A 19271-nucleotide genomic window follows, 5' to 3' on the forward strand; every position below is an offset into this window, starting at 1 on the left:
CAAATCAAGGTCACTATTAAAACGGCTGTTATTTGAATCTTCATCTCGCTACCAGTCTTCTGAATATTTTGACTGTCAAACATGTTGATGTCCTCTAAGTGCATGTTTTCATTTCTTTCCTATTAGTATCACTACCTTCACAGGCAATGCAGCTGTTATTTTGACATTTTATCTGGTATCATTTCTAAGCAAACATACTTTGAAGTGGAGTAGCTGCCTCTTATCCCAAGCACCAGACATTGGCCTTTGAATCTTCTGTGGAAATAAGAAATAAGGCAGCTGTGGTTTTATCGAAATTAGTTGAAAAAGAATGATAAGAGTGCTATCAATGATATCTCTGGGCAAGCTGATAGAAAATTTCTGCAAGGGAGTTCATGTAAACATGGCCCATTAAGAGTGAAAGGATGTAATTTTGTGAGGGCCCATGAGTTACTTCACAGGGGAAGAAGCAACAGTCATTCAAAACACTCATTTGCATCTTTCCCACCTGGAATTCCTAACCCATTAAACTATTCCAGAAGGTCTTGACAGCTGACCGTATCAAAGCTGCTGAGAGCAAAACCCATATGATCCTATTCTTTCCTTTTAACCCCCAAATGAACGTAATCCACCAAAGACATCAAAATAATTTCACTCTCAATCACAGTTCAGACAGGAGTATAGAAAATCAGTGTGGCATTGCCATCATGAAAGATGGTGACTTCTCCAGTGCTGGCCTAGGAGGATGGTTCCTGGGGCAGAGTTTAGCTTCTCCAGCATGAAGACTATAAAGCATGTAACAGAATCTTATATGGCCTGTTAACATAACTTTAGTATGCTTAGCTATGTAGCAGAGGCAATACAAAACCCCTTTACAGAATTATGTAGATGTCTAATGGGACAGCAACAAGAATACCTGATGTGTAGTGGAGCCCAATGTGCATCAGGCACTTTGCCCTCTACTGGATGTAGACATTATGCAACTGTGCAAATCTAATTCCTGCATATGTAAGTCCGCTTACCAAGATCTGTATAACAACAACAACAATAAAAGACCAGACCAACTTTCCCCAATCTAGCACCCTCCCAATATATTGGACTATAACTTTAGCCATCCCCAGTCAACTTAGCCAATAAGATACATGCAAATCACTGTGGGAGGCTGAACAAGACAACAGCAAGTTGGAGAATGTCAGTGATGTCTGTACTTTATTTATTGCTGCATAATATTATGTTAAAGTATACTATGCTTAGTTATGTATTAATTATATCTGTAGGTGCCCAGATGGGTTCTCGGGTCATTTTTGTGAAATAAACATCAATGAGTGCAACTCTTCACCTTGCCTACACAACTCAGTCTGTGAAGACCTTATTAATGGCTACTTCTGCAGATGTCAGAGAGGTAACTGGTGGAAAATAAAACATTTTTTTAAAAATTGCAGTATGTTACTACTGAAGGACTCTGGCTGTAGAGAACATTCTTCACCAGGCTTATAAGGGGCATACTGGAAATTTAGCTATGTGGTTAGTTTTTCCTGTAAACAGAATATAACGTACCAAGAAATTCCTTTTTACTTGCTTCAGAAATTATTCTTAAGTGGAAACAAATATAACCTCTTGATTAAAAAAACAGCCCTGAAACAAAGAAAGATATATTTTTCTTTGAATGGAAGCAATTGAATGCACTTAAAGATTGTCCGGAGTCCAAACATAAGATCAGTCATTTTAATTAGCATTTTAAAGTGTTTAATTTTGTCATGTGTGGGACAGAATGATAAAATATTACTGTAAAAATAAATTTGTAGAACAAATAGTTTGCATTTTGAATTAGGACCATTCTAGGAACTGACTTGGCAATGAATGGGTTTGGCTTAAATTTCTATCTGGCTTTCAGCCATGACATCATAGATGGGAAATATAATGGCTGGATCCTAGATTTAGGGCAGGATCCAAAGATGGTCCTCCTGGCATAGAGCGTCAGGGTCTGGTAGAAGTGGTAGTGGAGGCAATCTCTCCATCTGTCTCATGTTCCCCAAAATTCTAGCGGACTGGGAAACTCCCAAGTCAGCTTTGTCTCCTAAAGCTGCAGGGAAAAGTTGAAGACAGCCCCATTATGCTAGTGCTGCACTGCCAATGTGACAGTGGAATTTAAGCCTGTGCCAATGCTTAAAGCACACACAATAAAACCAGTGGAATTTAAGGCGGGTTACAGACCACCCAAAAAGGGCGGTCTGCCTGCGCCTTGTTTTGCTGTGTGAGGAAGCTGCAGCGGACAAACCATGTGGCTTCCTTGTGCAAAAAGCAGGTTCTTTTTGCAGCACGATTGTGATGCCGCAGTGCGCGAGTGGTGCACTCACAATGTCACAATGGTATCAAAATGGTGGCGCCCATCTGTACAGGGTGCCGCTATTTTGATGCCCTCGTCACGAGCAAGGGGTGAGGGGCGTCTGGAAGAGCCACCCCTCATACGTGACGATGTCGGCCCATTGCGTCCGTCTGCCCTGGGCCTAAGTGAATCATGACTAATTTGTCCTGTTAAAACAAGGAACTGTAGCCCTTTGTGGCTTAATTTACATGCTGGTAGTTTCTTCTGCCCATTATACATAAATAATTATTTTTATTTTTGGTTCTATGGAACCAAAAGTCAGTGATAAATCCCATTTTGGGAAAAAGATGGCTTTTAAATAAATAAATAAATAAATAAATAAATAAATAAATGATGTGCACATTCTTTTTTTCCTCATTCTGCCAGGTTGGGAAGGCTTCCACTGTGAAGATGACATCAATGAATGTGCCTCTAATCCTTGCACACATGGGATCTGTACCCAGAATGAACCAGGCTTGGGTTACACCTGTTACTGCCAGCCTGGATTTGTGGTATGTTGCTAAATTCCCAATAAATCCTTTATCATGTCTTAAATTTTTCCTCCCTAGTAACTAGTTTCTTATGATTTCAAAATGTTTCCACAAGTAGAATACTTCTCTCTCCTGTGATGACAGTCGTTGTTATATATTGGCATTGTTTGCATTCTCATTAACACCCAGGAGCAGTTTCACTGTGTCCTCTTTTTGAATTCTGTTTACTGAGGACCACCAGCTATTCTCCCTCCTGTGCCAGCACAAACAGCAGCAGTTGGCATTTCAACTGTATATAGAGTTCAAAAAGTTGCTTTTCAAAGTAGTTAGCTAACAGTTCTGAAACCTAAAAGTAGATTATTGTTACAGTTATAATTTTGAAGTAAACTTGTTTTTCTCATTTTAAAAAGTAACTGAAAATGATAAATGGCCATGTTGCAAGTTGCTGCTCTGTGGGCCACACTTTCCTTTATTCTAGAAGTCTTACTTGCATTGGCTGCTTTCCTTAGAGCCCACAAATAAGAAATCACCGAGGTAAGGAAATGTGTTGTAAAAATGTGACCTGATTCTCAGCTACCATTCCCCATCTCTAAACTAAACTCTTCTAAAGAACTAAACTTTTCAAAAAGCCATACATGATACAAAGCAGCCCATGGATAACACAGTGTCTGTGTAAAATTAGACCTCAAACACCAACACAGCCACTCACAATCAGTGAGGTAGACTGGAAGGATTTGAAAAGCTGATCTAATATCACAGTTCCAAATTCTGCGCTTTTGCTACGGGTCCACAAACTAGGAGCACAATGCACACTAACCAGGTGGCCTAGTTGAAGGATGTATAACACACTACACAGAATTGAACCAGAATGGCATTATTGACAGCCCTTTGGAGTAAGATAGCTTGTGCATTACCATTAACTCATCTGCATCTTTCCTAAGAGGAGAAAATCCATGAGGAGATTACTGAAGCTGCCACACAAGGTTCAACCCCCTGCCCCGTAACCAATTCCTTAACTGTCTTGGACCTAACTATTTCTTTCAAGCCTATGACTGACCAGGTTAGATGCACATGAGAGGCACACACCTTCATAGTTACTAAAACAGCAAGCATGGTGCACAGTAGGATACAAAACCAACAAACATGACAGCACAGGGATCCTGATTAGATAAGGCACTACTACTGCCAACAGTGCTAATCATGCAGCCTTCTTTTCAGCCTCTGGCTCCTTGCAAGGCCTTCCTTTAGTACATTTATTATATGAATGGGTTTCCCCACGAGCTTAGTAATCATGGTCATATTATGAGAAGGGCTTTATCATACATTTCCCATCAGGAGCCTGTCAAACACTTTACACCACATGATTGTAAATTATTCTAGAATGTGCCTGGAGAATCAGGTGGTGACTTAGGCTGCTCCCTTTGATTGATCTGAAAGTGGGGGATCATGATCTTCCTCCAAAGCTGTGGCTCCAGTTTATCCCATCTGAGGATGGGGTTATTCTCACCCTCATTCTGAAAACCTCACCCGACTGTAAATGTTCAGGCTGTGTACCCTTGATAATTTATATTTGTCAACCAGAAAAATCGACAGAATGTGCCATAGCTGGGTGTGCATCAGGACTCTTGAAAAATAAAACAAAAAATAAGGACAAACTCAATGCTCAGGTGTAAGCCACCTTCCTTTTATGGAAGTTTATCGCACTGGCCCTGAAAGTGCGTTCTAAAATGTGTGCACACGCGGGCGTGCACGAAACGTGATGGAGCCAAGAACCCCATTTTACTGCACGCTGGAATGCCGCCTTTGCCGCCGAGTGTTCCAATCGCGTCCCCGTTCCGTTCCAGAGGGCGCCATTTCTGAGAACACTTTAGAACAGTTCTCAGAAATGGCGCCCTCAGGAACAGAACAGGGACACAATTGGAATGCTCGGCGGCAAAGACGGCATTCCAGCATGCGGTAAAATGAGGTTCTTGGCACCATCCCGTTCCTTGCGCGCACGTTTTAGAACACACTGGGCTCGTTTCAGGGCCAGTGCGATAAACTCCATGGACTCTTCTCTGTTAAAGGTTCTACAAGTATAGCTTTCTCTGTGGTTGATATGTTTGCAGAGTAGAAATTAGAGACTTTATCACAATGTCTCCAGAGCCAGACTTATCTCTTCCAAATTTGAGCCAAATTTGGAAGTTAGGCTGATTTTATCACATGAACTTTCCCCTCAAAATGGCTTCCCATTGCCTCCAGTGTTGAATTCAGGCCCCGTAAGTTGCTGTTTCCAATTCCGAAGGTTCTGATTTGGAAAAAATGGCCACTGCAGCATCTTACAGGGCCTCAATTCAACACTGGAGGCAACGGGAAGCTGTATTGAGGGAAAAGTCTGTGTGATAAAATCAGCCTAACTTCTGAATTTGGCTCAAATTCGGAAAAGGTAAGTCAGACACCAAAGGCGGTGGGATAAAGTCCTAGAATTGTCAGTACAAATGGATAGCTGTGTTCATACCAAAGGTAATGGTACCAAACATCTCAATCTGTTTCTTCTGCCTCTTCCACAAAATCAAATGGTGTCACTGCCTGTCCATTACCAGATGGGTAACTTTGCCACAGGGCTGAAATCTGTGGGCAGTTTTTTGTGTGTGTGTGCCTAGTTATTTACAGATAATGAATAACACAGAGTTCCCAGGAAACAGCAAGTTTTTCTCCTTGTTTTCTGTGTCCAACATGAAAAATTTTCTCACCATTATGTTTATGCAGGTTTTCTGTGTTGGGTACTTTTCCCATCCACAAAAATAAAATCATCATCATCATCAGTTCTTATCTTTATACCTTATCCTCAAAATTGGTACTCAAAGCAACTTATAAATTAAAATGATTACAATATAGTTACTAACTACTAAAAGTTAATGGCAAAATAGAATTAAAGTATTAAAAATATTTAAACAAATATACCCTTATGCCCCAAAGTCAGGAACTGTCAAATTAACAATTTATAAGCTGCTCTGGTATCCTTTTTGGCTGAAGAGTAATGTATAAACACTCTAAATAAATAAATAGCAGTTAAAAGTACTAGTTGTATGCTCAGCATTCTCATGATTATTGTCCAGATTGTTAATTTTATCAATTACCATTAGGTTTTTTAAATAAAGTGCTGAAAATGAATTTTATTGTTATTTTATTATTTTAACAACTAGTTTTGCTTGTATGTTTTTATAATTATAAGCTGCTTTGATGTTTTCTTAAATGAAAAGTAGTATAGAATATTCTCAGATAAACAAACTACATACCAAAAAGCAGCATTCCAGCCTACTCCAAATGTATGGAGAAGAGAAGGCTAAGAGGTGATATGATAGCCCTGTTTAAATATTTGAAGAGATGTCGTATTGAGGAGGGAGAAAGCTTGTTTTCTGCTGCTCCAGAGAACAGGACCTGGAACAATGGAATGCAAGCTCCAGGAAAAGAGATTCCATCTCAACATTAGGAGGAACTTCCTGACAGTAAGGGCTGTTTGACAGAGGAACACACTCCTTCCTTGGAGTGTAGTGGAGTCTTCTTCCTTGGAGGTCTTTAAGCAGAGGCTGGATGGCCATCGGTCAGGGATACTTTGATTGAGAGTTCCTGCATGGCAGGGGGTTGGACTGGATGGCCCTTGTGGTCTCTTCCAACTCTACGATTCTATGATTCCATATGTCAGGAATAACAACAACAACAACAACAATATAAAACTTATTAGAGAACTGCATTGCATCACATGAGACCTTATCTGCTGTTTGGAAGCAATACAATGTAGATACATGTATGCCTACTGCCTTATATCTGGGAAGAAGAGGGTTAAATTTAATTATTCCTTGCTATGCATATATTACTGGATGTTCCTCCCTGCTGCTTGCCAAACATGTTTCCTCATTTTAGCTATAGCCGCAGCATAAACCACTCTCTGTGCTATCAAATTTAAAGTATGACATAGAATTGGATCCATTGCATATTTTTATGTCATTCTTACTGGTGACCATTAACTTGAAAACATCATTTTTTCCTTCACCCAATTCTGAACTATAATGATAGTAATAGTAATAATATTATACATTTCTATTCAGTTATTTTGATGAAAAGTAATTTATTTGCCAAGACACTTTATCAAACATTTACTTGCATAAGGGCCATGCAACTGATGCTCCAAACATTATTTATATATCTATATCTAAACAAATAGGTAAATAATAAATATAGATATAAAATTTGGAGATCGGATTTAGTTTTAGCTGGGGCTACAGGAAGATAGTTGTTCTCTTCCCCTCAGTGGTATGGCCCCAGTCCAGATCTTTCACCACCCTGTCCTGCTGAGGTCTTTCTATGAATATATAAAGTTTAAAATCTGCACATCTACCCCTCTGCAACTTAATGACATTTCCCTAGAGGCTTCTCCGGGGATGTAAGAGAAAAAGGTTAAATCTGTCCACACTTGACAAATCCTATGGCTCCCCCCCCCCCAAAAAAAAAAACCCCAGCCTCCATATGGGCAGCTACAGGCAAAAAATTCCTAATGATGTAATATGTGATTTGGCCCCTATTCATGGTGGTTGCTGTGATTTGTTACAGGTGTCAACACAGTATCTACAAAACACATGGAAATTAGGGGAGAGTTTGCATTTACAAAAAGAACATTACACCATCTGCTTCTATGTTTAATGACTGACCTGTGGCATTTAACTTTTGTGCTAACTCATGACCCAGCACAAAATGTATTTTTTGCTTTCAGTTGTCAGTATCACCACCAGTCATGCATAGGGTTGCCAGTTCAGGATGCTTTCAGGCTCTGAGGTCTCCAGACCAAAGCCTGAGATGTAGGAGTGACCATTGGCAATGTTATTAAGTGATATATGCATTACCAACCAGTTGTTCACAGCTTGTCATTCAAATACTCTCTCTCTCTCTCTCTCTCTTTGGAAATTAAGACAGAAATGTTTGCTAATGATGCTGTTTCCAGATCAAGATGAAATTAAAGGATTTTATTCCTTCTCACTGGGATAAGGGACATTTAATCTAGCCTACATGCTTCTAGCTAGAACATGGATGCAAATCACAACAGAGTAGAGGGTGAACCCTGGTGCCACAATGACAGGGAGGGGAAGTGGAAGCTAACTAAGCAAATACACAGACTTTTCAAGTTGTAGCAACAAATCAATTAATTCTTGCAAACTAGCAAATTACTTAAGCTGGAGGCATGTAGTACTCTCCTCTAGTCTGGATTCTAGCCAGGATTCTAGTCCACCAGGCCTGGATAATTTGCACCTTCATCTCCTGCATGGAGATGACCCAGGAAAACTGAGGTTTCATGTCCTGAAATCTGGCAACAGTATGTGGTTAGGGATAGATAGGGTTGCCAGATGAATAGAAAAGGAAAGAAAAATCCAACATGGCCAATGTCTTTGCTATCAAATAGTTACCAGAATTTAAAAAAGGTAAACCTAGTTCATTGTTCCCATCTCCTGATTTTAAGCTGTATTCCTTAAGCAAATAATAATAATAATAAATAATAATAATAATAATAATAATAATAAAATATTTATTTATATCCCGCTTTTCCGCACATCAAGGCGGCTTACAGTATAAAATGCAACAATACAATAAAACCAACAAGGAAATTACAGTTAAAATAACAAGCACAGATTAAAATAACAATGTCCAGCTAGCTCGAGATAACAAAACAATAACAGTGGGGGGGGGAGGGGAGGCAGCATCAAGGACAGTTAGGGGAAAGCCTGTTGGAACAAAAAGGTTTTTAACCCCTTTTTAAACTGGTCAAGGGAGGTGGCCGAGCAGAGCTCGCCGGGAAGCGAGTTGTTATAACATATTTCGCATCTGGAACTCTCAGTAATTGCTTCCCGGCAGATCTGAGTGTGCGGGGCAGATTGTATGGAGAGAGGCGGTCCTCCAAGTACCCTGGGCCCAAGCCATTAAGGGCTTTATAGGTAATAACCAACACCTTGTATTGGGCTCGGAAGCGAATAGGCAGCCAATGTAAATCTTTTAATACTGGTGTTATATGGCTGGCCCTGGAAGATCCAGTAACCAGTCTTGCTGCCATGTTCTGAACTAATTGTAGCTTCCAAGTGTGGTACAAGGGTTGCCCCATGTAGAGCGCATTACAGAAATCCAATCGAGAGGTTACCAGAGCATGTACCACCGTTTCAAGGTTCCCACGGCTCAGGAAGGGTCGCAGCCGGCATATCAGCTGAAGCTGATAACAGGTGCTTCTGACCGTCACACTCACCTGAGGTGTAAGGTGAAGCGACGAGTCCAGGAGCACCCCCAGACTGCGAACAGAGTCCTTCAAGGGGAGCGTGACCCCGTTCAGGACAGGTGGACAAACCTCCAATCCCGGACCGGGGGAACCTATCACGAGTACTTCCGTTTTCTCTGGATTCAGTCTGAGTCTGTTTTCCCTCATCCAGCCCATTACTGAGTCCAGACAGGCGTCTAGAGGAGAAATGCCATCCCTGGTCACTGCATCAGTCGGAGACACAGAGAAATATATTTGGGTGTCATCAGCGTACTGATAACACCACGCCCCATGTCTCCGGATGATCTCTCCCAGCAGTTTTATGTAAATGTTAAATAGCATGGGGGACAGAATGGCTCCTTGAGGGACATCAGATGTAAGGGCCCTCTTATCGGAGCACACGTCCCCCAGCTGCACCATCTGGAATCTACCCAAGAGGTAGGAACGGAACCACTGGAGCGCAGTGCCCCCGATTCCCAACTCCCTCAGGCGTTCCAGAAGGATACCATGGTCAATGGTATCGAAAGCCGCTGAGATGTCCAAGAGCACTAACAGGGACACGCTACCCCTGTCCATGCTCAGACGGAGATCATCGACCAGGGCGACCAGGGCAGTCTAAACTCCATAGCCCACCCGGAACCCGGTTTGAAATGGGTCTAGATAATCAGTATCTTCCAAGATCGATTGAAGCTGGATTGCAACTGCCCTCTCGATCACCTTCCCCAGGAAAGGCAATAGCGAAACAGGCCGATAATTATTATGCATCAGGGGGTCAAGGGAGGGCTTTTTTATCAACGGTTTACAATGGCCAATTTTAAGCTGGATGGAAATTGCCCATCCCTGAATGATGTATTAATTATGCGGTGCAACATGGTAGTTACAACCGCAATAATAATAATAATAATAATAATAATAATAATAATTTTATTTATATTTCCCGCTTCTCCCTTTGGATCGAAGCGGGATTACAAGTAAAAACATCATAAAATACATATAATTCGAAATACATTAATCAAAAGAAGAGATAAAAAGGGAGGGCTTGTTATAGTATTGCTCACAAACATAAGGATCGAGTCATCGTAGTAAGATATTATTCAAAATCAAATTAGAGGAGATCAATTGGATAGGCCTGCTGTAAGAGATCCATCTTCAATGGAAGTAATAAGATGGATCTCTTCTGGTAAGTTATTCCAAAGTCTGGGGGGCATCGCAGAAAATGTTCTACAAGAGGTAGTTTTCAACCTGGTTTTAGGATGTTCTAATATTTTTGTTCCTGATGTTCTAAGAGTGCGGGGCGGATTATGTAGGGAGAGGCGTTCCCTTAAGTATCTCGGGCCCAGGCCATATAGGGCTTTATAGGTAATAACCATCACTTTGTATTGTGCCCGGAAGCTAATCGGCAGCCAATGAAGAGATTTCAGTACCGGTTTAATATGTTCTGATCTCGGTGTTCTGGTGATCAATCTGGCTGCGGCATTCTGGATCAATTGAAGCTTCCAAACTTGGTACAAAGGTAGCCCCATGTAGAGCACATTGCAGAAATCTAAACAAGAGGTTACTAATGCATGTACTACTGTTTCAAGGTCTCCCTGAGCCAGGTAGGGACGCAGTTGATGTATCAGCCGAAGCTGATACCATGCAGTCCTGGTTATAGATAATTTTATGTAGATTCAGAACTTGGATTAAAAAATAATTAAAATTTGACTAAAACTGCCCAAATTTCTCAGTCAGTATTTCAGTTGGGTGTTCTAGAAATTGCAGTCTAAAAAAATAACTTTTCTGAATTGAGCTTTCTATTATCAAAACAGTCACCTGCTGTAGTTCCTTTAAATCCAAGAGACAATTATTTTCTGAAGTAACCTAGCCAGTTGTGACAAAACTGATGACTGCTGCCATGGGGAAACAGAAGAGACCAGATTTATGATGTGAAGGGTTCGGTACGAAACTATGTTTATGAAAAGTAATTTAATAATCATATCCTGAGGAAATAATAAACATAGTTAGGGCTGTAACCATAATTTAATTTCCAATGTAGGAATCTTATAATTAGTATGTGAAACTAGTCATTTTTCAGGGACGTAGCCAGGATTTTAGGAAGGGGGGGCCAGACTAAGTGCCACCATTATAATGGGGCTTGGGTGCGGCAGCGCAGCAGCATACACCATTCATTTTTCTAATGGAAGGGGGGGTCCGGACCCCAAGAACCCCCCCCCCTTTGGCTACATCCCTGCATTTTTTCAAGTAACCACAAGTGTCCTCAAGTAGGGGTGGGGTACAGGGGCAGTGTTCTCCTTTGGGAGAGTACTGCTTTCCTCCTTTGATCAAATTGGCAGTAATAATATTTGATAAAAACGGGACTGGATGATGCTTTCCAAAAATAGCAAAATGTTTGTGAAAGACAGAAAATGGTTTGCTGGCATATGGAAGACAGAGAGAAAACAAAAAGAAAGAACGTAAAGAGTTATATGCTTGTGAAAATACACATGCGTTTTATTGCCATGACTGTATTTGTGTCTCAGTCTTATTTCAGGGATTAAACTTTAGGGCTTAACAAGAAGAACACAATACAGCCTTTCTAAAGGTTGAATTATGTGTATGTAGAAGTGTGTATGTGTGTATAAGTAATAGTAACCCTCCAACTGTTCTGATTTGTCAGGATTAATTTAAGCTACTTTTAAAATGTCCCAGTTTTCCTCTCCTCCTTTGACCTTAGCTTATTTCAGTTGCTGCAAACTGAGTTCAAAAGTAATTTGCTGTCTTTTAGCTCAGAAGTGTTGGAGAGGAGAGGATGGAATCTTGAGATTCCCAATAACCATTTTGAGAGAAAAGTGTGATATAAATATTATTATTATTATTATTATTATTATTATTATTATTATTCCTAATAGGCACAGACAAAAGCAAATTGCTACAGCATCTCTTAGCTTGTGTGTTCTTTCTCATTAATAACATTTTGCCATCTTAACCACACCCTGATGTTGCTTGGTTGTATGTGTCTCGGTTTTCATCTGTGAAATGTTGATGGTTATGCAATACCACTGTCAAAAGTATCCCTACTTATAGATGCAAATACAGCAATTTTTTGTTTTTCTAAGAGTTAAGTATAATTTTAGCATATTAGGACATGTTTTGTATAGATGTTGCAGCAGCAGGCCACACAAATGAAATTACAGTCTGGAAATCACTGTGTACGTGAAGCCTCTGCAACATAAAGTAATTACAGCATCAAACTAAATTGCTGACCAACTCATTAATAATGAGACCAGACACAGAGAACTGGGTTATAAAATGGGCAACTTTATTTAACTCAACTTATTTAAACTTATTTCTTCGAGAACTGCAAAAAACCAGGGGGGAGAACCTTGTGTAGGAACAGCTGGCAGATGGTCTGCTCCAAGACCAATTCCCCAGCTTCCAAAGGGCGAAAACACCTGTGCCCCAAGGGCAATCCATACTTTGGGTTGCTCCCCGGCCGGCATCCGGAAGGCCAACCCAAGACTCCCCCACTTAACTCGCCAGACTTAAGTGAGGGTTTAAATCTCAAGCCAGCCCCAAGGCAAGTCTCTTTCCCTTCACGTTTACTCGCAAGACCTAAACGTGATTTCCAGAGACCTAGCTTCACCCTTTAGGAGGGTGCCGAGGTGTTCACCGAAACATCTATCTCCCCCCGCCTATGCGTGGAACCTATTTATGACCACACCCATGCCAATTGTCAAAGTCCTCAACCAACAGTGTGGGGTAGGCGAAAAAACCCTTGGAAAGGGGAGAAAATTCCTACCCAGCCCCGAGGCGACCAGAATTAATTTTCACACTGATGTCGAGGTGGGAGGGTGGGCCAGCGTTTGAAGCCAAGTGAGAGGAGTTTGGGCAGGGAAGCCCCAAGCAAGCTAAACCCCGCCCCTTCCTCTCCCAACAGCCAGCAGAGCATGCTGTTTTCCTTTAATATGCTGGTCTCTAATGAGAGGCCAGCAAAATCTCCTCCCCAGCCCAAATGGTCGGGGAGAAGCATTCTTTGCATTCTTCTGAATTATTTTGATTTAATCTCTAAGGAGCATATTGTTATGCTGCAAAGTGGCAGATGACTTCAGGGCAAAGGTATTCCCAGGACACAACATGTTGCAGGGATTATGGGATGGAATCTTTATTCTAACACTAAAGATGGTTCTTTGAACTGATGGGAAGTCAAAATGCCATGTTTAAATTACTGTTTTAGAAACTAGATCTATGGCCTGAAATCAGTAAAGGCAAACTGCTCAGTCAGATCCGATTAATTTTGGAAAGCGCAGCCTTCCCAATTTAAACAGGCAGCATTGGAGGGGCGGGGGTTGAAAGAGAGCAATAGTTTGAACCATTTAATGTGAATATGAAAATGAACATGGCCTTCTAATTGACTTATTTTTTTAAAAAAATATTCTCCCCTAGGGGCGAAGTTGTGAGCTTAATTATGATGATTGCTTAATGCAGTCCTGCCCTGCTGGATTTCTTTGTGTGGATGGAATAAACAATGTCATCTGCTTACCTGAAGTCCCCCAGAGGGGCCAAGCCATCACCAAAATGGAAGGAGAGCCCTCTGCTGAGCCATTACAGAGAGGTCTCACACAAGGCCAGTCAAGCCACTCAACACCTGAGATGTATGCATCTCAAACTGCCACAGGTCAGTGCCATGTGTCAGCCTGATGTGAAATTCTGTTCTTTCAGTGTGTGTACATTTGTTTCTGTTTTCCTGTTCTTCTTGGTTTATTTTAACCATCCATTTCTTTCCAGGTTTGCAGTGTGCCTTTCTTTAACTACACACATGTCTTTTCTGTGAATTTGCATGTCATTCTTTTGTTTGTCAGAACTCCTGACAGACCTGAATGCTTTATGTTTGCAAGGACAATATTCTTTCTCCATCTCTTGGCCTCCTGTGCATAGGAAATTGCATTGTTCTGTAACTTAACTAAATTTCTCATTTGAGCTTGGCTGGTATGTGCAATTTCATTGGCTTCACAATATGTCACTACTCCTACTGTTAACACAATTCTCTTGTATCTGGAAGGCAGACAGTTCTGCTTTACTCATGAGAACCTTGACTTTCTTCTTCTCTCTCCTATCTTTTCTTGTGTGCATCTTTTCTTATCCTCTTGATGTTCTTATACATAAGCATACTTGCAACAAGTTTGTCTATGTTTTGCCCATTTTCTTTCTTCCCCACTTCTTTGTGTCTGAGATTCAAAGACTCTGCTAGCATGAGAACCATTAAAAGCAGAAGAGTATCATAAATTCAGTGGCCTATTTTGAGTGTCACACATCTGAGTCCTTTCATTTAGGGATTGCTACTCTAAACACAAAGTCATTATATACTGAACTTTAAAGTGCATATTTTGTTTTTCTTCATTGGCTATTTTTTTTGTCCTGCCTCTCCCCATTTTTAAAGCTACATAATGTTTCTTCTTGACATAGATAAGCAAAGTGAATGTGATCCAATTAATAATTATAATTATCTTTGTAACTATTCCAGATTGTCATGTCAGGCTTTAAGTTCTCAACGGCATAGATCTGTAATTTATTCTTTTTGTATTGATTCTCAGAAACAATTTGATTTAGCAAATTTAATACATCTCTTCCAAGCAATGCTATTTGTTCTGGCTACAGCCCTCACAATGTGAATAATGTGAGGGTTTGCATTTAGTCAGCTCTTGAGGTCACTAAAATCTTTCTTACACTTTTATTAAGAATATGATTTACGGAGTTGTATTTGTCTGCTATGGGATGCCTGGGTGAGAATTAATGGTTTTCAAGTAGCAATACAATTTGCTGTTGATCCAGCCTAGGGCCAAAGTTGTTCATTTTTTATTTTCTTCTAACTTTTTTCCCTTGCTTTTTTAAAAAAAAAAAAAAAACTTCTAAAGGTCTTCAAAAGACAGGCTTTCTCAGCCACGGGATTCCTGCTACTTCTAGCATGGCTAAATTAATGCCCAGCATATCATTTGAAGGCTCTGGACTGGGATCATTAACCACTGATAGTGAGTCTTCAGCAGCATTTTTGCTAACTTCCTCCACAGACATTCTCACTTCACAGTTGTTGGGATATATAAGCCTATTTTCAACAAGAACAAAATCTGACATACCAGCTGTGCTAGGAGCTATGATTGATAGTTCACAAGATGTAACACTAGTCTTGCACACGCAAAATGAGTATGTGGTGACCTCATTTATCACAAAGTCTTTAATGACAGTTCCTCTTCCCTCTGTGCAAAGAGGTTTGTCAGTAGCAAACCATAGGATTCTTGCTTTATCTGTCACAGATGCAAGTTCAGTAATTAGTGGCATGCCAGAGACCAAGATTGAATTAAATAGTCACTCATTATTTTCACTGAGACTCCAGTCTACTATTCCAGTAATTGTACACTCAGTTCCTTCTGTGCCTTTCTTGCCTCAAGAGAAAAGTCGGCAGCAATCAGCTGTTTCCCTAATATCAATAGGTAAGGACTGGATTTTACCAAAGCCATCAGTGACATTTGTTTTTCCGTTAAAAGCAACCAGTTTAGAAAAGATAGACTGCTTTAGCTCATCAGTGATGCAGGAATCCAAAAGACAAATATCCCTTCCAAATGAATATCGAGATATTAGTTTGTCATCCTTCAGCAAGGAGATCACAGAGTTCCATGCACAATCTGCTGGTTCTTTAAGCAAATTAAACCAAACATGTACAAAAGGTTCTGCAGCTGATATAAAATTCTCAAATGACTCTTCAGATGGGCTTTTGCATAACAAAGAATCTCTACTTTATGGTGCATCCTGGATGAACTTGACAATACTAAGCAGCTGCTGCACATTAATGAAATCTACTACTGTTACTTCTGGGCATTCATATGTTTCAGAAGATGAAACATCACTGTCTGGGAAGTTCACAAAAGTATCTTCTTGGTACCCTGCTGAAAAAGGCAGAGATAAATCCAGCCTGGAAGAATATGTTCCGACTACTGCCTTGCAGGGACTAAACTCTGGTTTCTTGTGTGTTTACTCAGACTGTATAGCAACTGTTCTTTCACAAACCTTCCATTTGGAGCCATCATTTTCAACACTCATAGCCTCTCAAAGAGGAAACATTTATGTGACAAGCAAATTAACTGATGTGGACCAGCTGACTGAAATGCATATTCTACCAGTACTGGACTGCCCACCATATGATCCAGTTAAGGAAATACTTTCATTAAAGAGTCAAGAGTATTCAGTCTTCATTTTCCAATCAAGTGATGCTCCTCAAGAAGAAGATGACAGCCAAGTTGCAAGTCATTCTGATGAGTCCACATCACACATGCTGATCAGTTCAGAAGAGAGACTTGATTTACATCTGAGGCATGCAGGCATTACACAGACAGGCTCAGTGGCTGATTTTCTTGACAGGCCTTCATTATCTGAATTTTCTGTTGATATGACATCTGGTTCAGTGTTATTTGACCAGCTACTCCCTGCACAAACTCATTCTATTAAAATACCAATTCCACAGTATTTATTATCTCCAGATGAAAAATGGGCTGCCTCAACAGTGGACAGTGCATTGCAACAGCAGTTGAGTACTCATGGGACCAGTGAAGAACTTACAGCAAGTCCAAATTCTCCTGTACCACAATCACATAGCATGTCAATGCTGGCTTCAAAAGTTATCCCTTACCAGTTCGCAATGTCTGGTGAGTTGTTTTTACCTATTAAACTCCTGTTCAGTAGATATTTGGATGCTTCCTGAAGTTTTATGGCTATCTGTTTAATGGAGTGAGTAATGCAGAAGTGAACACAGTGCATGTGCACATGAAGGCTAAATCACATTTTACAAAAATGGGATTTAAGGTCATCCAGGGAGATGTGAAAGCTGGTAAGGTATCTGATATTTTATCTGTAAGAAATAGTTGCTTTTTGAAGAATTGCTATGCCAGCCTAGTTCTCCTAAAGGGTAATTGATGAGTGTACTACTTAATAATAATAATTTGTTTTATTTATATAGCGCTATTCCAAAGATCATAGCGGTGAACAGCAAGTAAGCTAATTAGCAAGTAAGCTAATTTGCCCCCCACAGTCTGGGTACTCATTTTAGCGACCTCAGAAGAATGCAAGCCTGAGTCGAGCTTGGGCCCTTTTGCTGGTCTTGAACTCGCAACCTTGTGGTTTTGAGTGAATGGCTGCAGTACAGGCATTTAACCACTGCGCCACCAGGGCTCCTTTTCATACTTCATACTACATATTGCATGTATGTGTCTTAGTACATGAGAAGCCATCTAGAAACCAGCCGTCCCTAACCCAGTCCTTTCCTCTGCAGCATATTTATCTTCTAGGTGATTATTTTCTCTCTTTTCAGTTGTAAAGCATACAATCATGTGATTTTTCTCACTTGCAGTGTGTAGAGATATGATTCAGGTGCACATTAACAATCCTATATGCTACTTGTGGGAAATAGAGCATAGGCACATGAATCAGTGGAAAAGTGGCATAGGCTGCATCCACACTGCAGAAATAATCTGATTTGACATCACTTTAACTGCCCTGGCTCCATGCTATGGAATTCTGGGAATTGTAGGTGGTTGTAGGTAATGAAAACCTACTACTCACTTGCAGAGCTTTGCTCTGGTGCCACAACCAATTACAGTTCCAAGAATTCCGTAGCAGTTAAAGTGGTGTCAAACTGGATTATTTCTGCAGTGAGGATGCAGCCTTAGAGATGGTTTACTTTTACTAGGAACAGACCGAAGAGTAATCTGAAACTGATACTCACTGTTCTGGTAAGCATTTTTGGCAATACCCTCCCTTCCCACTGCCCCTCCCCACCTTTTACTGATTTTCTTTTGCTTCACTATTCTGTACCCAAACATTCACATATTTACTTCAGTTGCTTTCACTTGTTCCTCCGTCATTATGTACATGTGTTTGAATGAATAGACTTCTAATGTTGTGCCTCCACATGACTCTGATTGTATTGTAGAACCTAGGAAAAGGTTTTCTATGTGTTGTATTACCTGAGAAACACCCAGACGGCCACAAAAAGGATTTAAGGTCAACATTCAAGGAGGGGAGTGTGCTAAGCTTACTTCCCTCTGTAGCTGCTCTCCTCAGTATAAGAAAGTGATAGGCTGAAGAAGTCAGTGTCCGCTCTGTGTGTTCCATCTCTGTGCAATCCTGATTTTTCAGGATTTCTGGTCACTTGGGGAGTCAGTTCAGACAATCATGCACCACATAAAGAGAGCCATAGCAGATAGGGCCAGATCGAGTGTCATACCCACTTCACATGTTGATTTTAACTCTTTTTGTGAATGCTCAAATAAGGCTATAGTGAAATGAAAATTTAGTGAAGTGGAAACAAGCAGAGAAAATAATGACAACCTTGTGATTTGGAGCAAATTATTTAACTGAATGCCCAGATTACTGATTCCACACACTAAATGGTGATATGTATCAACAGCTGTCAAGCCCTGTTAAAAAGTTTCATATTTAAAAAGTTAAATATCCCTGGATGCATTTGGTTGGGGGAAGGGGGAGATGTTTTACCTGTGTTTGCTAAATGTCTCTGTAGTTTAATTTGTAATGGCTACAAGACTAGCATTTTACATTTTGTTGTGAATTTTACTTCCTCATACAGCCTGAGCATATATACATAATCATAGGCACAAGCCTACCCTAGCTCATATCCTGTTGTCAAATAAGATGTTTGCATTCCTGCAAAACAAAACAAAACAAAACTTCTTGTATCTTCTCTAATATCCAGCCTGGATATTAGATATTTGAAATGCTTGGAACCAAAAGTTTTTTGGATTTCAGAGTTTGGTTTGAATGTGGGACTCCAACTCTGGAGGCCAGGTTCTATTTCTCACTAGGCCATGAAACCCAGTGGATGACCTTGGGGAAATCACATGCTCTCAGCCTCAGGGGAAGGCAGTGGCAACCCTTCTCTGAACAAATCTTGCAAAAAAAAAAAAAATCTTGATGGTCAGAGGGTCACCATGAGTTGGAAACGACTTGAAGGCACACAACAACAACAACAACAACATTTTTGACACCATCAGAAAGCAAAGGTGTCAATGTAGACAGTTTTGCATTTTGGAATATTTTGGATTTCAGAATTCCAGATAAGGGAGATTCAGCTTATGACAAGAGTTGGGGAACATGTGGTCAACCAGATATTATTTTACTA

At 40.5% G+C, this 19271-nt stretch overlaps 1 protein-coding gene across 1 annotated transcript in view; it reads left to right on the top strand.

Moving 5' to 3' along the window:
• Nucleotides 1–19271, top strand: part of EYS (EGF-like photoreceptor maintenance factor) — a 670725-nt gene that overhangs the window by 226813 nt on the left and 424641 nt on the right. Inside the window, exons 10-13 of the mRNA XM_089530993.1 lie at nt 1257–1381; nt 2732–2856; nt 13532–13763; nt 15001–16782. Of these exons, the coding sequence (XP_089387119.1) occupies nt 1257–1381; nt 2732–2856; nt 13532–13763; nt 15001–16782 (2264 nt within the window). The remainder of the gene's footprint in view (nt 1–1256; nt 1382–2731; nt 2857–13531; nt 13764–15000; nt 16783–19271) is intronic.

The sequence above is a fragment of the Sceloporus occidentalis genome, unplaced genomic scaffold (genome assembly GCF_023333645.1).
Source record: "Sceloporus occidentalis isolate IW3139 unplaced genomic scaffold, rSceOcc1.0.p SCAF_6, whole genome shotgun sequence".
Taxonomy (NCBI): domain Eukaryota; kingdom Metazoa; phylum Chordata; class Lepidosauria; order Squamata; family Phrynosomatidae; genus Sceloporus; species Sceloporus occidentalis.